The sequence below is a fragment of the Misgurnus anguillicaudatus genome, unplaced genomic scaffold, assembly GCF_027580225.2.
Source record: "Misgurnus anguillicaudatus unplaced genomic scaffold, ASM2758022v2 HiC_scaffold_34, whole genome shotgun sequence".
In the NCBI taxonomy this organism is placed as follows: Eukaryota; Metazoa; Chordata; class Actinopteri; order Cypriniformes; family Cobitidae; genus Misgurnus; species Misgurnus anguillicaudatus.
In genome coordinates, this window is record NW_027395284.1 from 1,551,160 (window position 1) to 1,567,653 (window position 16,494).

Consider the following 16,494-nt stretch of genomic DNA (forward strand, 5'->3'; position numbering starts at 1 on the left):
CACATCTCATTATTTAAACGTCTTATCGCACACACGTGACACACTCGGCCTCCACTTACAGGAAAACACTCACACACGCTTACACTTCAGACTGAATTAAAAGTCTCAGGTGAAGGGTCTCAAGACCCTCATAAACAATGAACTCTTCAATCTTCATAATCTAATGGAAGACCAAACCATGAACAATTAATGTGAAGCTCCTTTAATAGAGTCTGTTTGAGTTGGACTATTGTTTTAGTAAGGATTTTCTTCTGAGATACCCTGCATATTGTTATTAGTACTGGGGTTTTAAGTAAAGTCCATATTCTGGAGTGTTTAGATGATGGTAGCTATATATAAAGTGATATATATCTTATTGTGTATTAATAGGATTTATTTCTGTCTGATATTTTTCACGATTAAATTCACATAAAGGAAGACCTTAGAGTTTGCAGGGTGCATCTGACAGCAGTTTTAATACATTATTAAAACGCACAGATCAAAAACTCATGATCAGGTGATTATGTAATGGCGACAGGCCTAATTAGAGGAGTTGTGAGACAGCGTTTGATCATGCTTTTCAATTCTAAAATATTTCAGACTGTTCTTACCTTTTCGTCTTCCATGCCTGTCAAATCCCAGCTGTGTTGTAAACAACGCTGCTTCCTCTTCCAATGTTCTAGAAACACTGCCGCTAAACACACACACACACACACAGTTATTACATGAACATCTAACCTTATGTTCATACTATAATATACCACCATAATAATCATAAATGCATGTATTTTTGTATTCATTGATTATCATCAAAGACTCTATTAATATTGTTCATACCCCATAGGGACATAAAAATAGCAAAGGCGACAGTAGCGTGATTGTCAAAGAGATAGCTGACACGCGCCGTACTGCAGATACTGCTGAGCTGCCAGTAATCACACACACGATCACACAGCGGACACATGGTGAAATTAAGACGCTCGTCGCACATCTCTTGACTAAAAGAAAGAGAGAGAAACCATAAATATACAATTAGCTTTTTCAATTATTTTCTGTGCCTGAACATCCACATAAGGAGAACTGGTTCATAATGAGACTTCTAGGTCTAAATTATGTATTAAAGGGATAGTTCATCCAAAAATGTAAATTCTGTCGCATTTACTAATCCTCATGTTGTTTTAAATCTGTTGCTTTCTTCTGTTGAACACATATTGTAAGATGATGTTTTAATAAATCATGGTAAGCACACAGTTAACGGTACCATCAATTTTGTGCTTACCATAATTCTTCTGTTCAACAGAAGAAAGAAACCCATACAGGTTTAAAACAACACAAGGACTGTTGTGGTTTTTAGTAATTGGAAATATAATAATTTTTTGAAGCTTTATGATATTATGCCTTTAATATCAATGACACAAAGTTGAGTCGATCAGTTGAGCAACTAACCTATGGAGGACCACAAGAGTCATGCAAAATGTAATAAAGAACTTCAATATTTAATAACTACCTGGACAATAAAAATAGCAATTAATAGATTTGTTCAAAATTTCATTAATTAATCTATAAATAAATAGACAAAGTTAAAAAAATCATTTTGTAACATTTTATTAGGCAATAAAAAGTGATATTATAAAAATAACGTAGAAATGAAATATTAATCCATTAATAAATAGTTCAAAGTAATATAACAATTTACAAAAACAACATAAAACACTCAATAAGTTCATCATTTTAAATTGCATTTATAAATTCTTAATTAAATAATGGATGTATTTAAAAAAGCGATTTAAAAAGAGAAATAAATAACTGGATTTATAAATTGAACTACAAATACAGGTTTAAATTAGGCATTTAAAAGGGCATTTCCGTTTAACATTTCTGTTTTCATTTCACGATGGTTCTCCTTATTCTTTTCGCTTTTCGATTTGCTTTTCGTTTTAGCCTCTCTATTTAGCTTTTCCGTGACTCTTTGGGTCCTTGCAAATGGTCAAATGAGAAATGCAAATTAGCTATGGTGGATGTAACAAGCTCGCTGATTGGCTCTGATTGTACGTCATGCCCAGATTTATAGATCTCCGGATGAGGACCCAAAGAGTCACGGAAAAGCTAAATAGAGAGGCTAAAACGAAAAGCTAATCGAATAGCGAAAAGAATAAGGAGAACCATCGGGAAAATGAAAACAGAAATGTTAAACGGAAATGCCCTAATTTAAACCTGTATTTGTAGTTCAATTTATAAATCCAGTTATTTATTTCTCTTTTTAAATCGCTTTTTTAAATACATTTTGAAATTCCATTATTTAATTAAGAATTTATAAATGCAATTTAAATGATGAACTTATTCATTGTTTTATGTTGTTTTTGTAAATTGTTATATTACTTTGAACTATTTATTAATGGATTAATATTTCATTTCTACGTTATTTTTATAATCTCACTTTTTATTGCCTAATAAAATGTTTCATAATGATTTTTTTTTACTTTATCTATTTATTTATAGATTCATTAATGAAATTTTTAACAAATCTATTATTTGCTATTTTTATTGTCCAGGTAAAGTTCTTTATTACATTTTGCATGACTTCTGTGGTCCTCCATAAAAATGTATTACCAATATATGTACAGATATAGTGTCACATGTATGTGTATATGGTAGAATATATTTCAAATATATGGAAAATTACATAAAAAATATATACATAAAATATATGCAGATATGTGTTCAATATATTGTGGAATACATTTTAAATATATGTAAAATTATATGGAAAATATATACATGAAATATATGTCTATCTATCTATCTATCTATCTATCTATCTATCTATCTATCTATCTATCTATCTATCTATCTATCTATCTATCTATCTATCTATCTATCTATCTATCTATCTATCTATCTATCTATCTATCTATCTATCTATCTATTTATCTATCTATCATGTATGGTCTATGCATATATTGCAATATATTGGAAAATATAAATGTTAAATCCGATATATGGGCATATATTGCCTGATATATTGCATTTTATTTTCCAATATACTGCAATATTTCGTAAGGGTACAGTTCTCCTGGATGTTGTATCCAGGCCTATATGCTACTTTTAAACATGTTTAATGTTCAACAGCTGTTGTTTCTTCATTCTTTGCATATGTCAGTCTAAACATTTTTAACTGTAGTAGTCTCAGTTACCCATATTTGGATTTTCTTCCCATGTATACATTCAGGCCTTGCCTATGTTGCATAGTTTGTATCTGAATAGAAAACTATGTATAGGCAGAGCTGGCCTTCACGTTACAGCCATACATTGCACTCTTAGAAACTATGTATAGGCTATGCTACGTTTAAAACCCTGCATACATTGCATTCTTGTAACAGAGACCTATGGATATGTATAGGCTGAGCTGTGCTGGTTAACAGACAGAAATGGCAAAACAACCTTGCATCTTTCTACTAGCAAACCAATCTTGAATCTAAATACTATGTTCACACAAAAATGTACACACAAATGTAGTTTTGAATTGAAAATCTTCCACAGGACTGTTGACACAATATTTGTTTTTTATCCCTTTAAGAACTGTATGGAAGTGAAATAGTTAACATTTTAATATTTTCCATAATTTGCTTCGGTGTGTACAGATTTTACAAGGAGTAGGACTAACATATTACAAGAAAAATATCAATGTCTTAATATAACAACATTGTGCCTGTGAACGTTCTTCACTACTTTAGCTTACACACTCTAATAATAAAATGATGGGTTGTTTTAACCCATAGTTGGGTAAAATATGGACAAACCCAACTGGGTTATTAATAACCCTGTGCTGGGTTGTTGTTACCCACCTTTGAGTTTAAATAACTTAGCATCCCTGCTGAAAAAACAGATTGACCAGCAGAATTCCCACAACGCAACATATGCTGGTCTTGCTGGTATGCTGTTTTTTACGCAGGGATTAGGGTTGAAATTAACCCAACTATGCGGTTTGTGGATTAAAACAACCAAGCGTGTGGGATATGTGTGTGTATGTGTTTACCTGGGCACATTGGTGTCTACGGTAAAGCATCCATACAGAAATACTGCGACTCCTAAAGCCGAAGCTGGAATTAGCAGCTGTGTGTAAACACCCAACCAGGCAAAATACAAGCCAATTTTTTCCCCAAAGTACTTCCTGTTGAACACAAGTAAACGGTTACAAGGCAGGCACACATTTGAAATGGTAAAAAATAAATAATTACATAATATTCATTGACATACTTAATTAAAGATTAATGTAACTACAAGTTAAAGGAATATTCCACCTTCTTAAAAAATCCTAATAATGTAATCACCCCCATGTCATCCAAAATGTTAATGTCTTTCTTTGTTCAGTCGAGAAGAAATTACTTTTTTAAGTAAAACTTTCCAGGATTTTTCTCAATTTAATAGACTTTATTGGACCTCAACAGTTCACAGTTTCAATGCAGTTTAAAATTGCTCTAAACCATCCCAATCAAGGCATAAGGGCAAAACGATTATTATTTTCGCAAAATATGCACTTTTTAAACCACAACTTCTCGTCTTGCACCAGCAGTGTGACGCGCCAGCATGACCTTTTGTAAGCACGTCAAAAGGTCACGCACATTTTTTTATTTTTCTTGACAAAAATGACAATCGTTTTGCTAGAAAAGACCCTAATGCCTTATTTGGGATCGTTTAGAGCCCTTTGAAATTGCAATTTTAAACTGCATTTAAACTGTAAAATGTTGAGGTCCAATAATGTCTATTCATTTGAGAAAAATCCTGGAATGGTTTACTTAAGAAATGTAATTTCTTTTCGACTGAACAAAGAAAGACATCAACATTTTAAATAACATGGGGATGAGTAAATTATCAGATTTTTTGTAAAAAGTGGAGTAATCCTTTAAAGGTGCAGTGTGTAATTTTTAGAAGGATCTCTTGACAGAAATGCAAAATAATATACAAAACTATATTATCAGGGGTGTATAAAGACCTTTCATAATGAACCGTTATGTTTTTATCACCTTAGAATGAGACATTTTTATCAACATACACAGAGGGTCCCCTTACGTGGAAGTCGCCATTTTGTGACGCCATGTTTCTACAGCCCTTAACGGACAAACTTTTTTACTAAGTTGTCTCCCCGACGATGACATGTTTTTCCGGTGGTGGCTACCATAGCTTCTCTATGCGTTTTAAAAGCAAGGTGTGAGCAGTGGACTGAGCTGTTGCTTGCAATTCGCAATCTGACCACTAGATGCCGCTAAAATTTACACACTGCACCTTTAAGCAGAAAAACACTGCATACTAATAGCAGCACTTGTAATATTACTTTCATACTACTAAGTGCTTGCCCATGCACTATTGCCACCACAATAAAGGTGTTTGCCAGTGCGTTGATTTTAGATTACAAAGCAGTTTTGAGTGTTTTAGCGTGCTGCTCTGCAAAGTGGTCCCTTTTTGGCTCTTCGTAAAAAGATAACTTGAGTCCCACCTTGAATGTTTAACTTAGGGAACAATGTTTGTTTAAATCCATAACCCTAAGTCCATGCTAAAAATGTTGGGTTGTTTTAACCAATTATTGGGTAACACAACCCAGCATAGTTTTTTTTTATAACCCAACAATTGGGTTTTTCCATATTTGACCCAACCATGGGTTAAAACAACTCAAAATGTATGATTTTGGGTTGAGAGTGTATGATCAATACTAACTGATGCATGCTTATAGGTCATACTGTATCTGATACCTCAAGTAAAATATATTAAGAAATAATTTTTTGTTTCAACTTAAATTAAGTGGGTTTTTTAGTTAATTCAATTCAACTTTTTTGTGTTAACTAAATTGCATCAACTCAGAATTTTAAGGCAGCACGAACACTTACTTTTTTAAATTGAAACAACAAATCTTTTAAACAGCTATAGGCCTGGTTTCACAGAAAAGGCTAAGCTAAATCCAGGACTAGGCCTTAGTTAAATTAAGATGCTTAAGCATCTTTTATAAACCTGCCTTATGAAAAGCATGTTACTGGCGTGCATATTGAGAGAAACAAATGGCACTGGCATATTTTAAGATCTGTCAGTGCAAGTTATCTTCAGTCTAGAACTAGCCTTAAGCCATGTCTGTGAAACCGGGGATAGTGTTTTTTATAATGTTGCATTGTTTCAAAGCAGCTTTACATAAAAAAAGATGAAAGAGACCTGATAAGGTCCATTGGTTGGTATTTGAAGAAAACACCATAATTGGCCCACTCCTCATGCAACATCTGCAATGCAAACACATAACACTCATTAACCCATCAGTTTTTCTTCATACAGAGATACACATACACTCACCTAAAGGATTATTAGGAACACCACACTAATACTGTGTTTGACCCCCTTTGGCTTTCAGAACTGCCTTAATTCTACATGGCACTAATTCAAGAAGGTGCTGAAAGCATTCTTTAGAAATGTTGGCTCATATTGATTAGATAGCATCTTGCAGTTGAGAGATTTGTGGAATGCACATCCAGGGCACGAAGCTCCCGTTCCACCACATCCCAAAGACACTCTTTTGGGTTGAGATCTGGTGACTGTGGGGTCCATTGTAGTACAGTGAACTCATTGTCACGTTCAAGAAACCGATTTGAAATTATTCGAGCTTTGTGACATGGTGCATTATCCTGCTGAAAGTAGCCATCAGAGGATGAGTACATGGTGGTCATAAAGGGATGGACATGGTCAGAAACAATGCTCAGGTAGGCCGTGGCATTTAAATGATGCCCCATTGGGACTAAGGGGCCTAAAGTGTGCCAAGAAAACTGAACAGGTGTTCCTAGTAATCCTTTAGGTGAGTGCATCTCTAATGAAGAAGCTTTATCAATCGAATAAATGATCATGTGACACAAAGAGTACAGTACTCACCTGTCTGTCATTGGGATGCTCTTTATCTTGTGAGCTGTCAAAGTCTCCCTTCAATAGTAAGAAACAGAGCTCATACTGTACATTTATTCCTTATTTACAACATTTAATTTCTATTATCACTCATGCAGGTTTAAATTCAAAACTTACATCATGTAGAGGGAAGGCAGCATCATAGACCCCTTTAGCTAACAATGATGGAATACCTGAGAAAGCGATGAATAGAGAGAATTTACTCAAATATAAAAAGTTAACAATACAATAAAAATGTACAGATGTCATAGTCTTGTTCCTTTGTTTATTTGTTTATTACTCTCTCCAGTCACATACCATGAAAACTGTACAGTTTGATGCATTTGCATTCTCAGATACATACCCATAGTTTGACAGGACTGTGTACAAGCTGTTCGCCTTAGAATTTCATAAACCTGCAAAAGCAACAAGCACAACAGAAAAAAAATCTAAGCATAATAACATGCACATAAAAGCAGCCAACAAAAAGACAGCCTTTTAGCATATAAGTGTGCTCTTGACGTCGAAGGCTTTTAAGAAAATTACTACATTGCCGCCTTGGTGATATTTTTATGGTCAAATGCATACAGCATACTAAGCGAAGAATAACAGGGAATGCATTGCAATGAGCTCAGAATAAAAAAATCATCCAAGATTACTTCATTTAATATAGAAGTAAAATCTGTGTTTGCTATATATTTATTGATGTGTGTAAACAAGCTTTATTGAATTATAAGTAGTACTCACAATTCGACCTCTTATTGCATTGCTGAACAAGCCGCTTTTGGACTTTATATCAAATCTGCAAAACCAGCAAACCAGTTAGGCTGAAGATTTGGCTTGATAATTGTGTTGTCATACAGTAATAGTCTGGCACTCACAGGTGTAGCTTGTCTCTTCTGAACGGTTGTGATAGGACACGTACGCGTGGGTTTTGGGGATCCGCTACGCCTGGCTGGAACGGCTGATTGATCTTTGCCCAAAATGAGCTTATAATCCCCCCAAGCCCCGTTTTTTCTTTCAACCGATACGTCTGGAAAACAACCACAGTGCAACTGAAATTAAACAGACATTAATCCATTTATATCCAAAGCTTTAGAGAGAAAAGACACGGTGAGGTTCAAGCCAGGGTCGGACAAATGTGACACATGACATATCTTGTTTTGAGTGCAGTCGGAAGCACATTTAAGATGTGGGTCTGTATGTCTCAATAGCTAATCCACCATTATCAGATTATATAATTCAATACAACTCCCATCCTCAAGAGACAAATCATTCAGGATGTTGCTCAACTTATGTGAAAACAAAATGAATCTGTTACTGTATGAATTCGAAAACAATTTCCAAGTAATCGCCTTGTAATCAGATCTCATTTAGGAATTGACTTTTGGCATCACTACTGCTCAAAGGCCATGCCAAATGAGTGCACTTACAAAGGCCATGATGGGCCAAAGCTCTTAACACCAAAACATGACACTAATGGGCTGTGCCAGTTGACGGAGTTTGGGCAAGTTCTTGTCATTTCTGCATCCCCCAAACACAATTGCAAAACTAACGTCCATTTTTATCTGTTCCCCAAACTCACCCAACCCACCATGGGTCTGACATATCTTTTAATTTGATTGTGGAAAAAGAGACTTAAGAAAAGATAAAACGCACCTTTTTAGTCGGGACTCTGATCTTTAGAAGTTCTGCTTCACGACTGAGAACAGACCAGGGAACGTGCAGGCGGGTAAACCTGACTGTTCTCACCTTGAGAAAGAGATCAACAAAAAGATAGAAAGGGGAGAGAAAGAGAGAAAGCGAGAGATAAGAGAGAGGCCATAAATCAAAGCACCATTGGATAATACAGTTTGCAATTTACAGGAAGGATCTGAACAATCTATTTCCAGGTGATTTAGTTGTCTTGATTAATACAATCAAAAGTGCACACGCACACACACGCACGCACGCACGCACACACACACACACACACACACACACACACACACACACACACACACACACACACACACTATAAGAAGCAGCTGTAACAGTGCAAAAGTGGTCTTATTCAGTGTGGATGAGTGACACACAAACACCTCTGGTTATGAGGATCAACCGTAATCTTTCTTTTGCCTGCAGACAGCAGCACTCAAATTTAATCCACACCAGTATAATAGACCTGATCTACCACTAACCAAACATCCACACATTTCTATTTACATCATTAGATATGTTCCTCATCTGTCTTTAATTTAAAGGAATAGTCTAATCATTTTACTCATTTTCAATATTAAACTATGTTATTACCTTAACTAAGAATTGTTGATACATCCCTCTATCATCTGTCTGCGTGCACGTAAGCGCTGGAGCGCGCTGCGACGCTTCGATAGCATTTAGCTTAGCCCCATTCATTCAATGCTACCATTTAGAGATAAAGTTAGAAGTGACCAAACACATCAACGTTTTTCCTATTTAAGACGAGTAGTTATACGAGCAAGTTTGGTGGTACAAAATAAAACGTAGCGCTTTTCTAAGCGGAGTTAAAAGAGGAACTATATTTTATGGCGTAATAGCACTTTTGAGAGTACTTCGACTCGCCTGAAAAGTCCGCTCCCCTTCTCCCTCTCATAATGGGAGAGGGAGGGTGTTACTGCGCCGAGTCGAAGTACTCTCAAAAGTGCTATTACGCCATAAAATGTAGCTCCTCTTTTAAATCCGCTTAGAAAGCGCTACGTTTTATTTTGTACCACCAAACTTGCTCGTATAACTACTCGTCTTAAATAGGAAAAACGTTGATGCGTTTGGTCACTTCTAACTTTATCTCTAAATGGTACCATTGAATGAATGGGGCTAAGCTAAATGCTATCGAAGCGTCGCAGCGCGCTCCAGCGCTTACATGCACGCACACAGATGATAGAGGGATGTATCAACAATTCTTAGTTAAGGTAATAACATATTTTAATATTGAAAATGAGTAGACTATTCCTTTAAAAACACCACAATTTTAGTGCAATTCAGTCAAAAACATAGGGACAATGTCTTTGAAGTTTAAAATTCATTTACTCATATACTAGTAAAGCAATAGCAGTATAACATTTTGTTTCCTGCTTAGAAAAAAAACATAAGATCTTTCATAAAAACTGTGTGTGGAAATCACAATCCACATGCTGAAAATCTGCTGCCTTTTTAGTTGAATCAACTCAGATTTACAAGTCATGTAAACTTACATGCACATCCCTAATAAATAATAGTATGTCATTTTTTCATTTCGATTAATCCATAGGTCTAAAAAAAATGAGTATGGGGCAATCAAAGGGGCGGGGTGTATGCATCATTGTGAAAATTGAAATGTTTTTTATTAAAAACACTCAAATAAAACTTAATTTTGAAGAAACTATGACAGAAAAATGAACACATACACTGTAAAAAATGAGCTGTAATTATGCAGCTGGTTGCCAGTAACTTACTGTAGGATACAATGTTTCATGTTCATTTAACTTTGAACAAACTGTTGCCCGTAAATAAAATAAATGTAAAATCTACAGTAAGTTACGGTCAACCAGCTGCCAGTAATACTGTAATTTCTACAGACATTTTTTACAATGTACTTGATTATTAATGAATAAAATGTTTTTTAACAGAAACCTTCAACAGGAATAGCTGCATAATGAGGTGAAACTAAAAGGTTGATAAACACAAACTGATCTGTATGTTATGTTCGTATGGCTCTCTGATATCTCTTGACATTTGATGTTTAAATATGAGATGATAACGCATTGAACTTGAATGGCGCTGAACATTTTGCACCTGACTGACTATGTTTTTGTTTTACCAAAACTGAATCCGAAAATCACAGCATCCTTTTAAACCATAGTGCCTTAGTGATGTGATGTGTGTTCGGCTTCACAGCGTTGTGCAGATTGGCGGGTAACAGATGCACGGGTGTGTAGGAAACTGACTTGTTTGTTTTTTAATCATGAATGGTACTGATGTCATACGTTGAACACGCACCCAGTCTTTACTACCACAGACGCTTGTAATGCTAACAAAACATCCAAATGCAGCCATAATCACAAAAAATAAACCCACACGATCATCGTTTTCGTAATCGATCACCGATGCAACGTTCGAGTAGTTGAGCAATCGAGTATGCTTCAATGCATTTAGGGGTGTGGTCCTGGTCAAGGCAATCTCCTGAACTCCAAACTGAATGTCAGAATGGGAAAGAAAGGTGATTTAAGCAATTTTGAGAGTGGCATGGTTGTTGGTGCCAGATGGGCCGGTCTGAGTATTTCACAGTTTGCTCAATTACTGGGATTTTCACACACAAACATTTCTAGGGTTTACAAAGAATGGTGTGAAAAGGGAAAAACATCCAGTATGCGGCAGTCCTGTGGGCGAAAATGCCTTGTTGATGCTAGAGGTCAGAGGAGAATGGGCAGACTGATCCAAGCTGATAGAAGAGCAACTTTGATTGAAATAACCACTCGTTAACCGAGGTATGCAGCAAAGCATTTGTGAAGCCACAACACGCACAACCTTGAGGCGGATGGGCTACAACAGCAGAAGACCCGACCGGGTACCACTCATCTCCACTACAAATAAGAAAAAGAGGCTACAATTTGCACAAGCTGTACCAGTTGTATGAGTGTGTGCTTGCAATGTATTTGTTGTTTTAATGCCTTGTTTTGTTAAGTTATTGTTGCTAATTGCATGCCCCCCGTTGGAAGCCGCGCGCCCCCCTGTTAGTTATGGTCTGGCGCCAGATCTGATTGTTTCTGACCATGTCCATCCCTTTATGAACACCATGTACCCATCCTCTGATGGCTACTTTCCAGCAGGATAATGCAACATGTAACAAAGCTCAAATAATTTCAAATTGGTTTCTTGATCATGAGTTCAATGTACTAAAATGGCCCCCACAGTCACCAGATCTCAACCCAATAGAGCATCTTTGGGATGTGGTGGAACGGGAGCTTCGTGCCCTGAATGTGCATCCCACAAATTTCCATCAACTGCAAGATGCTATCTTATCAATATGGGCCAACATTTCTAAAGAATGCTTTCAGCACCTTGTTGAATCAATGCCACGTAGAATTAAGGCAGTTCTGAAGGCAAAAGGGGATCAAACACAGTATTAGTATGGTGTTCCTATGTGAGTGTATGTCAGTGCAAGGTGTTTTGAAATTAAGGCAACTCAATCATGCATTTTAGTCTGGGACTAGGATAACTCCTGTCTGGGAAACCGCCCCTTAAATTTTTAAGTTGAAATAACTTGAATTTACAATTAATTTCAACTTGACTAGTAAGAAGTTGCTACAAATCTATTACAAAGTTGAAGTTGCTTAATTTTTATAATTTATAGCAACTCCTCAATTCTCACTAGTCAAGAAAGTTGAAGTAAAAACTTAAAGATTTAACTGCATCAAGAAATGTTTAATACTGCATTAATTTTGGTCATGATAACATTACAATCTAAAACATATCTTACTTTAAATTTAAATTTGTATGTGAAATTCACTCATACCACCATTCAGCATAGCAACTGAAAGATGCGTTTTATTAAGTTGTTCTTGACTGCAGAAAAATTCAAATGATATCTGGATTTATGAGGACACGATACAAGCCTTTTTTGCAAAACTGCACGACTCATCCAATCTTTTCCTATTCAGAAATACTAAGCTGTTCTTGCTTTAGAATAAACCCATGATGCAGGCAGAACCAATGATCTCGTCTGACAACCACAGTGCTGTCTGTCGCAAAAATCTTGCCAGTGGCTTCTGATGTGGTTTTACAAGAAAACAAAACATGCTTTAGGGAAGGTGTTAACTTGCTTTAGAATTTACTGCATTTATTGAAAATGAGAACCCAATCCAGATGGACTTTTGTTAGTGTGGGAGGGCTTTAGCTTCAGCTAAACTGGGTCTCTTAAGTTCCAAGGTCACCTTGAGAATCTTTTCATTGCTTTGATTTTGTTATACTGCACTCATCTTTGAGTATTCAAGACTCGTGAAAATGACATGAACATGTTTTTGCCAGGAAATACACAGATGAATGGGTACATACACTGAAAATAACTGGTTTATCACTCATGTAATGTCATGTGATAATTAGATAATAAGAAACCATATGGAAATGTTATGCTTGAAATGGTGCATAATTCTTTCTGGGGTTTTTTTAGTAGTATGCAATATTTAAGTGTACACTGTGCAGTATACAGTAAGGAAATATTTCTTTCACAGCACACACACCTCTTTGTCGCGTTCAATCTCCAAGCCTTCTTCTTGAAGTCCTCTCTCAAATTCCTCCCTGATTTTATCTTTCAGTCCATCATCAGTTCCCGTCCCTAAGCCCGCCTCCAGCACTGCTTCTGTAATATCCTCTTTTGTACTCCTGCGTGAGGGGGTGGGGCTTTGAGATGGCACGTTACCATTAGAAACAACAGAGGGTCTATGTTGTGACTGTCGTCTCTTGCAATGATAGACAAGTACGTAGTCCACTCTTCTCCGCCCATCAGCAAAACACAGCCCTCCTCCTGGCCCAGGTCCTGGTTCTTCCTAAAGACACAAATGGGCATTAATTATATACTGTTTAAAATGGTCCTGGAGACCTAGTGTTGGGGCTATTGATGTATAAAGGCAAAGAGTTTAGGAAATACTGATGTAGACATAATGTTTGCTGCTTTACACTGCAATTGAATATCCTTCTCTATTGCGTGGCAGGAAGTTTCTGCCAAAATTGAAGATCTGGGTCACACACTTCAAAGAAATTGAATGTCTCCCAAGGCCATATTCTTGATTTATTGCAATTCTGAGCAAGCAAAGAGGACAGACCCATGATTTTGGTTTTCATATTGCCTCTCATATTCAAAGATTTGTTGACTTTGCTGCTTTTTGACGGTCAAGTAAAATGACTTATACTGTTGATGGTGTGGCTTTCCCTTTGGTTTCTGTATTGCTGATTTAGAAGTTTCTTTTGAGGTTTCTCTGCATTATACAACTCAACCGGTATGCATTTTTTGATAACCAATCATGTCGATATCAAGATGCTGATAAATACATTATGCAATTTAATGACAGCAAATTATTGCAACTTTTCACACAATTATCTACACACACAAAAAAAATGCATTTCACTTTAGCACTAGCTTTTTTACTAATCCTGGACACTTGGCATTGTATATATCAGTGTATATTGATGGCTTCATGACAATTTGAATATAAATGCTACCCACATCATATTTTCATGTAAGTTTCACCATGTAACAATTGATTTTTGTATCAAGTGGCCCTGGGAGAGTAATTTGGTCTGTAAAGGTTGAAAACCCCTGTCTCGTAATTGGGTAAAATACTCCATAATAACTCTTGAAAGTGATTTCACGCACCGTGTCTTCGGCAATGTCATTGGCTTCATGCCCGTTGCTGGGAGTGCCCTGCTGGCCAAGTTCAGATATTTCACGGGCAAGACAGCGGAGTTTCTCACTTTGCATTGAAAAGGACTCGCTCCTTGCGCCGGAGACGCGCGTGCGCTCTGGAGCCCCGTTCCAGTTCTCTATTAAAGAGGAGTGACAATGTGTGACAGTGTGTGTGTCAGAGACAGACAGACAGACAGAGAGAGAAAAAAGAAAGAGAGAGAGAGAGAGACAGGCACAGATAAAGAGAGAGAGCTTCCATTTAAAGGCGGAGTCCACGATGTTTGAAAAACGCTTTGGAAAAGAAGACGGGCCGACTACCAAAACACACTTATAGCCAAACAAATCAAATAAAATGCCGGGTTGCGTATGTGTGGGGCGGGTCTATCAACAGAAGGTCCAGATTCTATTGGGGTAGGGGCGTGTTTGTTTAGGTGATTTCAAATATCAACATTGGCTTTCAAACATCATGGACTCCGCCTTTAAAAGTACAGAAAACATCATTCCGTTTCGTTCAGCACCGTGGACAGCGACATAATTAAAACCTGTCAAACACAGGCGCACGTACACCTCTAGTCTATTTAAATATACACCCCACCTGACTGAAGCGTCACTTAAATATGCCTCATGCCCCCAGGTAAACAAACACAGGGATTCATGACTCTAAGCGCATTTAACACAATCTGACCAAAGCATGCATCACAGTATATTTGTGCATTTACTTCCCAATGCTTTATTCCTTCGAATCATTTTCAATTACTGTTCTCTCACCAATTCTGCTACATTGCTTCCGATATATTGAACATTGAGTAACATCAATGTTTAACGCGTATCGTCGGATGGCACTTGAAATAGCCCCAGCTTATTGCCCCAGCTAATTATAACAAACCCCCCTCCAGCAAATCGTCGACACACGGAGCACATGTTGTTTTCTAAAAAAAGACATTTCTAAAACACTTACTTATTGCTTAATAGTACAAACGAGTGTTAAAGTGCCACGGTCCGTCCAAAGGGGCAAATAATGGCGCGCGCCTCAATGATTTCATTACAATTAACGTAAAGACAGTTTGCAGCCATTCAAAAATGTACAGTTTACATGACATCGGACGCAGAGATCATATAAATCACGTGTGCGCAACAGCTAGATAATAAAATGTGTGAATAATAGTAAGATAAAATGCAACAAGCCAATTTCACGCAATAGCAATTGAACAAGGGGCGCAGATAAAGCTTTTCACTTTTGGAGGAATAACACGCACACACATTATCAGGAATGTCAGTACTCACCCGTCGTGGTCGACCTGTTCAGTGCCATGTTAACGTTCACGGTACATAATGGACAATCCGCTCGCGGTCCCGCGCAGCTTAATGCGCTCGTGCCGCTGCCGTTAATTCCGTGGTGCGCTCGAGACTTACAAACTTCCAGCGAGAGTCCGACACAACGCGCGTGCACCCGAGACGGGTGACAGCCGACACCCCCCCACACACAGCGGGTATCACTCACTTGCGCGCGAGCGCGCAAACTACTCGACTGCAGACTACATTCAAAAGTCTAATTATTGGGAAGCAAACATGCGATAGATTCATAAACACACAAAGCAATGTAACAGCTCCTAACTTAAATAACTGACACAATATTATTAAAAATAGTCTTTTAGAAAGGATACGGTTCTAGAGGGTCCTAGAGGGCAAAGGTGGCTGTAGGTCAAAACTGTGAATCATACACTGTCAGCAAAAAAACGATCGGATACTCCAGCTGAAGGCAGTACCCTTTAAAAAAGTAAATTTTTGGACCTAAAGAGTTCATATTAATTCATATTGGTGCCTCGAAGGTATATTGGTACCAAATGTATACACATATGTACCTATGCTGTAAGGACCTTTTTGGGTACTGCCCCAGTGACAGCTGGGGTACATATTTTACTCACTGTAGTGTTGTTCATTGACCAAGGCTTAGTTCACACTGCAGTTCTTAATGCTCAGTTCAATTTTTTTTTTTGAAATAAAATGTGCCTAGAAATATAACCTGTCCTACTCGCACCCGACCTGAGCGGGACTCGAACCAGTTTGGTCCGGGAGTAGGGCACTCTTAAGGAGGCTAAAGGCCATGAGCTCTAACGTCTGGCACTAGAGCACTTCTTGAGGTCAGGGAGAAAGGTTTACTTTTACTGCACAGCTCTCACGGCCTCCGTTACAGAAATTAATAA

The 16,494-nt window shown here is 37.2% G+C and overlaps 1 protein-coding gene across 1 annotated transcript in view; it reads right to left on the bottom strand.

Annotated features, from left to right (window-relative positions):
• Positions 1–15,843, bottom strand: part of LOC141363352 (anoctamin-1-like) — a 31,075-nt gene extending 15,232 nt beyond the window's left edge. The window contains exons 1-13 of the mRNA XM_073865996.1: positions 15,575–15,843; positions 14,261–14,427; positions 13,128–13,433; positions 8,551–8,643; positions 7,773–7,924; positions 7,639–7,693; positions 7,256–7,307; positions 7,030–7,085; positions 6,883–6,930; positions 6,178–6,242; positions 4,016–4,150; positions 817–977; positions 591–673 (exon numbers count right to left, since the gene is read on the bottom strand). Of these exons, the coding sequence (XP_073722097.1) occupies positions 591–673; positions 817–977; positions 4,016–4,150; positions 6,178–6,242; positions 6,883–6,930; positions 7,030–7,085; positions 7,256–7,307; positions 7,639–7,693; positions 7,773–7,924; positions 8,551–8,643; positions 13,128–13,433; positions 14,261–14,427; positions 15,575–15,602 (1,401 nt within the window). The 5' untranslated portion in view covers positions 15,603–15,843. The remainder of the gene's footprint in view (positions 1–590; positions 674–816; positions 978–4,015; positions 4,151–6,177; positions 6,243–6,882; positions 6,931–7,029; positions 7,086–7,255; positions 7,308–7,638; positions 7,694–7,772; positions 7,925–8,550; positions 8,644–13,127; positions 13,434–14,260; positions 14,428–15,574) is intronic.
• Positions 15,844–16,494: the final 651 nt, after the last annotated feature.